A 7,447-nucleotide genomic window follows, 5' to 3' on the forward strand; every position below is an offset into this window, starting at 1 on the left:
TGATGGAATATGGAAGAGTAAAGGCTGCATACCCACTCCAGTCCATTCAGAGTACAATGAGACCCAGCAGACATTATTTATCCTTAGGGGTATCCTTAGGGACGCTTTATCCTGCAGCATTTTGCATCAAGTTGCCTTGAGCAGTGCTAGAAGTACCACGTATGGCTGTGCCTTTTGTAGTCATGACCAAGTAAAACTTCATGATCTGTAGTGGACAGGGATTCTGGCACTGTCTCGTGTTCCCTTATGACCTTGAGCTCCATAATGACAGGTCACATGCAATCCCTCCACTCAAAGCTCCATCCTCTTTTCCTGAGCAATTAGTTAAAAACAGCATAGGCAAATTCTTTGTTGTGCTCTGGGTTACTGTGATCAGGCTTCACATGGGGGTTGCCCAGACTGAGTCACAGATATGCTTTCCTGTAATTTTCTGACTGACTCCCTTTTGCAGGAGTGGGTTTAGCCCTTTGCTAGCAAATACCAACAGCACAGGCATTTTCACACACATACTCACCAGGAGAGAACAAACACCAAAGAGGTAAGGCCAGTAGTATGTCCTGTGAAACTTCTTGAATATGTGCAAAAGGAGGTTGTTTGAGCTGGAATGATACTACTCTTCATCTGTTTCCATTTGCCTCTGCGAGTTTCTGTGTTGCAACGAGCATCTTGTGAAATGTCCTGGCAGAGAAATGATGAAAATTCCCCCATCTCCATGTGCTGTGGGGAACACCCAGGATATGGCTTTTTCTGCACACCAGATTAGAGATTGTGAAGGCTCCTCACCAGTGTGGCAGCTGTCCTAGTGCAGTCTTCTGTGCAGGAGGAAGGCTGTATTTGTGGCTGTATTGGTAATGTGGACTCTTGGTGGAGAAGAGTGATACTGTGGTAGAGATGATAATGAAACGCCGAGGGAGAGTCAGTCCTGGAACTACAGGTAACCACAAAGCCTTCCTTTCTGTGGAAGGAGGAGGTGGGGGAAAATACAGGACTGGGATAGATAATGGGCATGGTATAGTGGCTGGCCTCGTACCAGGAGAAGGGGCTTAGGACAAGAGCAAAGCAACAGATGAGGGAACTAGAGAGTGCCTGGGCTGGGAGAATGACCTTTTTTCCAGAGCTAGGGGGAATGAAAGTCCAGGCAGACTATGGTCTGCCATCCCCTTTGGTGTTTTTTTTCTGTAAACCATGGGACTGAAGAGCGCTATCCTACTGTCATTATCGAGGCAAAACTACCTGCATCAAGCTAAGTCACAAGTCACCTCTGGTGTCTCTAAGGACAATCAAGCAAGGGCTCTCCCAAGAGCTTCAAAGTGCCCGTTCTCCCTGTGGAAACAATCTCTTCTGTGTGCCTGCCTCTGCAAACACTGAGCTGGACAGTCACTCCTTTGACTATAGGCTATTGTACAAAAGGGCTTGTGGGATAGAGCCAAAATAAAGGTAGCTGAGAAAAAGCAGCTCTAAAGAGAGGCGAAGAGGAGGGAAATATGGAAAGAGCATTCATTGAAAGACAGGGGTAATGGAGGGCAATAAGGAAGATGTGTTGGGGAGAAAGGAGGTGTGACAGGACAAAGAAAAGAGGAGTGGAGTTTGGGAAGAGTACAAGCAGGGCTTGTGATAAAAAGTGAAATAAAAGAGCAGCTTCACGGTAGCCCCCGTGTTGCCCTACTCTGTGGCTATGACCCACTGCTAATGACGGTGAGCAGGACGTGGTTACAGCAGGACCTGGTTACAGCACTTGTGGGGATCCCCAGTCCTTGGAACAAGGGTACCAGCAGGTTGTTGTGGTACAGAGCCACCTGGGTTATCCTGCCCCTGACTCTGAGCTGGGGGATCCCCATTCTTGCCTTGTGTTTTTCAGCCCCAGTAGAAGAGAGAAGCTGCTCCTGGCTGAAACCCTGGGTCTTCCTTGTTTCTGTCCTTGTCATCAAAACTGCCTTGGTAACCATCTGCCTTGGTGGGTTCCAGGGTCTCGTAATTCCCTTGGGATGAAGGGGGCAGTTGATTGCCTTTTGTCAGATGGAAAAAAAAGTCCTAGTCTCTCTGCCAGCAGGCAAATGCCCTTTACCAAAACAGCCTGTTCTGCTGCCCACCTCTGCCCTCTTAGTCAGGGAGTCGGGTCCCTTCCACAGTTAAGGTTTGTTCCCTGGCAGGACCTTCCCACTGCTCCTCTCATTTTCCCACCTGCCTGAATAACACCGGTCCTGGATGAAACCAGTCAGTTTCTCCCCTCTCACCAAGAGCTGAGAAGTCTCTTTAGGGTCCGAGGGCATCTGAGTAGGTTCCCCAAAGGCTGGCTGTTGGATGTTGGTTCTCCTGACCTGGTCTCTCTCTCAGAGCTCCCTGTGACAATGTTGCAGCCAAGGAGCCAGTGCGATCTCCTTGGAAATACTGGTATCAGGCTGCCCATATTTTAGCAGGGTGGGGGTGAATCCATCAAAATGCTCCAGCTGCATCCCACTCACACTGCTTGGTCTGACCAAAAGGGAAATCCTTTGCTTGTACTGTCCTGGAGTATCATATTGTTCTGTGATGACTCTTCCATGCTTCTTGTCTTCCTTGGGTGAGGCCTCAACACTCAACAGTTCTACCCCTTCCTGATAAGGGTAAAAGTGATGCTCTAAAGCTGCAATGCCCAGGAAGATTAAGAGGAAATATATATTAACATTCCACCTTTATTGAGCTTATCCCATGACTTCTTTGACCCTTTCCTGACCCCATCCTCAAAGGATGTCTAAGCTGGTTTTGTCAGCTGGGAAAACGAGTCTCTCAGCCAGCAGAGGTGAGGGAAGCTCGTCCAGTTAATGCCTGTTCAAAGGAGGGAGTGACCAGTAGTGGGAGAAGCAGCCTGCTGTTTCTCATCTCCTTGTTCAATACAGATTTCAGAGCTGGTCGGCGTAACAGTGTCTGTGGGGACTTTAAACCAGAAGTGGGGCAGGGCAGGGGGGTGTGGGTAGGGCATGTTGCTCATGAATGAGGAAACGATGACAGTAGCACTTCTCTTTCCTCTCTTCCCAGTTGTTTTCCTTCATGGAAGCTATGGCCAGTACAAGACCCTGCTCCAGAATGCTACAGAGTGGTGCTGCGTCCCCAACGTATCTGCAGGGAAAAGTGAGTGATGCTAAAAGCCTCCTAAGCCACACTAAGAACCTCACCAAAATTTACACTGGTGTCAGTCATTGGGAATGTGATGGCCAGCCAGAGCTGGATTGTTTTAAGGAAGGAAGCTGGACAATTGAGGAAAGAAAATGCTGCATTGCACAATTTTACTTCGGATGCTATGAAAACATGTTCTGGGCCCGTGGAAGAGGGTGGGTTGTCCAGACCTATGTTTGACCACCTTTCCTACTCTTCCCCTCTCACTGGCCCTCACACAACCTCAACTGCTAGTCCAGTTCAGTAATCTAGCTGCAAGTGATTCATGCTTTTGCAAGGGCTGGTTCAATCCAGCTCTACTCCCTGTGCTGGCTCACTGTCCATTCACACAAGCATCGTGGTCAGTGCAAGGGACAGAGGTAGGAGTGGTAGGAGGATGTTGTTGCGTAGTTTGTCATAGCTGGAAAGCTGGGCTGCAGTCACAGATGAAGTGATGGCAATGGCAAGTGCTGGAATTCCTGCAGCACAAATTCCCAAACTCAGTTCAGAGGTCTGTTCTCACTTGTGCACTGCATTCAGAAACAGGTTGCAATTTGCACAGAGGCTAACCCCTTTAGTACATCTGAGCTAGCTTTTCAGACTCTGTTTACAGTCCATCATAAAAAAAAGGTGTTTGCAGGTATAAAATAGGCACAGTTCACCTGTTCTTATGATGGACATCGATGGAAGGCCAGACAAGCTGTGTTCTGCACATGCTCAATTTGCTGTTTCCTGTAAAAAAAAAACACAAACCTGCCTATCTCCACAAGGCACATGCATGTCCATCTCCCAACCGACTTAAGAATTTAGAAGAAATTGTCCAGCATTGCTTAGTCATGTGGGAAAACTTTTGCTTTCATTGTGGAATTAGGAATGGATGGAAAAGTTCTGCAGAGTACATCATGGCTACAGACCATCCTCCAGCAGTTCAGTGAAAGATCAGGGTGGGCAGCAGACAGACAGAGAGCTCCAAGTCTCCTTAAACTGCTTGAACTTGATTTTGCATATTTTCTGATGCTCTCTATTGCCACGGTCTCTTTCTGCAAAGGTATGTAATGGTGCACCTTGAGTTGATCTAATATAGAAGACCACAGGTAGGTTAACAAAAGTTTTGCTAGCTGTTCCACTCACTGGACTCTACTCCCTCCATTTGGTGCCAAGAATGGGATGTGAGATTCTGTGCTGTAAAGACGGCTCTTGAAGGACACAGGGTTATCTGGGTCCACCTTGTAGTATGAATATGATGTACTTGCTTGCTATGAGTGGGCTGGAACATTGGCTTGGCTGGGGCATTATCGCTGCATGTGCCCCCCATGAAGAGCTCCTAGCTGGGAAACCAAAGAAGGGAGTCCTAGAATCATAGAATCATAGAATCATAGAATGGTTTGGGTTAGAAGGGACCTCAAAGATCATCTAGTTCCAACCTCCCTGCCATGGGCAGGGACACCCTCCACTAGACCATGTTGCCCAAAGCCTCATCCAACCTGGCCTTGAACACTTCCGGGGACGGGGCCTCCACAACCTCTCTGGGCAACCTGTGCCAGTGCCTCACCACCCTCACAGTAAAGAATTTCTTTCTATCATCTAATCTAAATCTACCCTCCTTCAGCTTAAACCCATTACCCCTTGTCCTGTCACTACACTCCCTTGTAAACAGTCCCTCACCATCTTTCCTGTAGGCCCCCTTCAGGTACTGGTAAGCCACAATTAGATCTCCCCAGAGCCACCTTTTCTCCAGGCTGAACAACCCCAACTTTCTCAGCCTGTCCTCATAGGAGAGGTGCTCCATCTCTCTGATCAGCTTTGTGGCCTTCCTCTGGACTTGCTTTAACAGCTTGATGTCTTTCTCGTCCTGGGGACCCCAGAGCTGGATGCAGTACTCCAGGTGGGATCTCACAAGAGCGGAGTCCCTATGAGGTCTGAGATTCAGAGCAAGCATCTAAGGTAGCACATACAAGGGTGCACTTGTTTGTTGACTTTATTGGATGAACTTTTCAGCCTGATACATTCTATACAGAGATATATTCAGAGTATAATATATACAGCTCATAGATACACATATACAGCCTCAAAGCATGCAGCCTCATGTTTTGAGAAGATATATCTGTGGTTTTTTAATCTGTCATGTGACTTTCTGGCTATAAGGCAGATCTCTAGGAGAACTTGGCTAGTGTAAGGAACTGCCTGTGGTGACAGCAAGGCTGCCAGAGCAGTTTACTGCACATTTCTGTCAGTCTGCATGAGTTGAGAGCTAAACACCTGGACAACACTTCTCTGATGGAAGTGTGCCCAGAGGAGCGGAAGCCAACTACTTCCCATCTTGGTTCCTCAGGAAGTGTAATGCAGAAACTGATTCTACCAAACAGAGGTTGCATGGACATGGCAGAACAGATAGAGAAAGGGAAGGGCACTTCAGGCAGGGGCCTTGTGACTGGAGCCTGCCAGGCTGTTGACAACGTTACTTGTGGAACACAGAAGAGAGCATTTACCTCTGCCCAGATTAAAAGCATGGTTCAAACGCCTCCCCTAACACTTAGACCCTACAATGAGCTCCCTAAAATGAAGGACAGCGCATCTTGTTCAAAAGTGTGATTATTTTTTTTTCTCCACAGAGGAGAGCTGGATGTGCTGCCCAAAGGGCTGGAAACGCTTTCAAGAAAGCTGCTATTACCTGTCAGAAGATATGATGCGCTGGGCTGAGAGTGTGCAGAACTGCACTGGGATGGGCTCCCACCTGGTGGTGATTAACAGCAAAGCAGAGCAGGTAGGTGCAGGGCTGAGAGAGGGGCACAGCAGCCAGAGACACAGTGCCAGGCCCCGGAGGGGACTCGGAGCCCTCCTTGCTCCTGCAGCTGAGGGGAGATATCCTTTCTGCACCCTTTCAGCACCGGCTCCCCTCTGCCACCAGCCCCAGCCCACAGGGACTCCTGCTGCCTCCCTCTGCTCAGTCCTGCACCTCATGGACATTGTGCTTTTTCCAGGAGTTCCTCTTCAACTTGGCAAAAAGAGTATTTACTAACGCGTATGAAACAAAATACTACATAGGCTTAACTGCTTACGAAAATGGGCAATGGCAGTGGGTGGATCAGACTCCGTATAAGAAGGCAGCCACGTGAGTATCCCGGGAGAGTGAGGAAGGTCCTGTAATTCACACCCCTCAGTCCAAGTGATTAATACACATGTCAGAGAGGAGTCTCTGTCCATAACTGTATTATAAGTCAAAACTTGACTAGTTTTCTGGTCAAAAACATGACTAGTCTTTGCCTTGCCAGAACTCCTGATTGCTGTTGTAGTAATCTTCCCCTTTCTCTTCCACAACTGTTTGAGATGACTTCACTCCCACTGTCATGCATGCCAGTGCATTCCCAATAGAGGAACTTTCTTTTACAGGTTCTGGAAACCCGGGGAACCCAATTTACTCTTTGCAGAAAAATGTGCTGCAATTCATGTCAAGGGAAACACAGACTCCAGCACTTACAGTAACTGGAATAACATTCTTTGCTTCACAAGTTGCTATCGAATTTGTGAACTCTCAGTCAAATTTGTCTGAGGAAGGAAACTCCACTTTGGATATAGGACCTGAAGGAGTATCCTTGAAGAAAGAGCAGCTCGTGAAAGAGCTGAACCCACACAAATGCTTTATCTTGCAATGTAGGATGAGCAAGCCTGCCACAGAATCCCAGCTCTGAGGGACCTCAGTTCCCAGCTTGTGCCCCTGCATCTCTTTCCAAGCTGAAGATCAGTCCTGGATGAAATCGCTCAGGCTGTTCTCAAGGACCTACTGTGCCCCTTTTCACTCTCCTTCTTCATAGATGAGTGCCCTGATCCTCCAGTACCTTCCTTGACTCCTTGTCCAGATAATGATGCGGAAAAGGCCCTCTCTCTGTTTCATGAAAAGATACTGGTCCTACAAATCACTGGAGCAGAATTTGAAAGAAGAGCATTCAGTGGAGTGTGCTTGGCCCACCCCTGAAGGGAACAATTATACGTGGCTTATCTTTAATGTTTCCTTCCTCCTTCAGTATATCCTGTGCTGATAAATTAAAAAACCGTATCAATAAATGTTAATTCTTCTCTTTGCATGAGACTGTCTTCTGAGTGACAAGTCCCAGCCCCTCTGCATGGCGGATTTAACTTTTCAGTGTGTTTGGCACCTGCAGGTGAGAATATTACTGTGACAGTTTATATATATATATATATAAAAAATATACATAAATGTATGTGTGTATATATATGTTTATATATATGTATAAATAAGTGATGCACAAATGCAATTGCTCACCACACATGGAAGGAAAAAAACCAAACCCACCCA

General features: G+C 47.4%; 1 protein-coding gene across 5 annotated transcripts; it reads left to right on the top strand.

Moving 5' to 3' along the window:
• Nucleotides 1-499: 499 nt before the first annotated feature.
• Nucleotides 500-7,212, top strand: LOC104633702 (C-type lectin domain family 4 member E). 5 transcript variants are annotated; one of them, XM_075762405.1, is made up of 7 exons: nt 504-934; nt 1,859-1,954; nt 3,016-3,108; nt 5,745-5,896; nt 6,114-6,244; nt 6,523-6,719; nt 6,990-7,212. In XM_075762405.1, the coding sequence occupies exons 1-6, from the start codon at nt 892-894 to the stop codon at nt 6,680-6,682; spliced, it is 675 nt and encodes a 224-aa protein (XP_075618520.1). In that variant the 5' UTR covers nt 504-891; the 3' UTR covers nt 6,683-6,719; nt 6,990-7,212. The 5 variants fall into 5 exon arrangements, with proteins under 5 accessions (XP_075618538.1, XP_075618548.1, XP_075618520.1 ...); XM_075762423.1 differs by lacking the exon at nt 6,523-6,719 and having other exon boundaries at nt 500-934; nt 6,788-7,212; XM_075762433.1 differs by lacking the exon at nt 6,523-6,719 and having other exon boundaries at nt 500-934; nt 6,945-7,212.
• The last annotated feature ends 235 nt before the right edge of the window (nt 7,213-7,447 follow it).

Source organism: Balearica regulorum, chromosome 1 (assembly GCF_011004875.1).
Source record: "Balearica regulorum gibbericeps isolate bBalReg1 chromosome 1, bBalReg1.pri, whole genome shotgun sequence".
In the NCBI taxonomy this organism is placed as follows: domain Eukaryota; kingdom Metazoa; phylum Chordata; class Aves; order Gruiformes; family Gruidae; genus Balearica; species Balearica regulorum.

Bases quoted from the DNA above. Each gene is read 5' to 3' on its own strand.
- LOC104633702 (XM_010299998.2), top strand. From the start codon at position 892: ATGATAATGAAACGCCGAGGGAGAGTCAGTCCTGGAACTACAG. The intron at 935-1,858 runs GTAACCACAAAG...TGTGTTTTTCAG, and splicing joins AGTCAGTCCTGGAACTACAG to CCCCAGTAGAAGAGAGAAGC. The intron at 3,109-5,744 runs GTGAGTGATGCT...TTTTCTCCACAG, and splicing joins CAACGTATCTGCAGGGAAAA to AGGAGAGCTGGATGTGCTGC.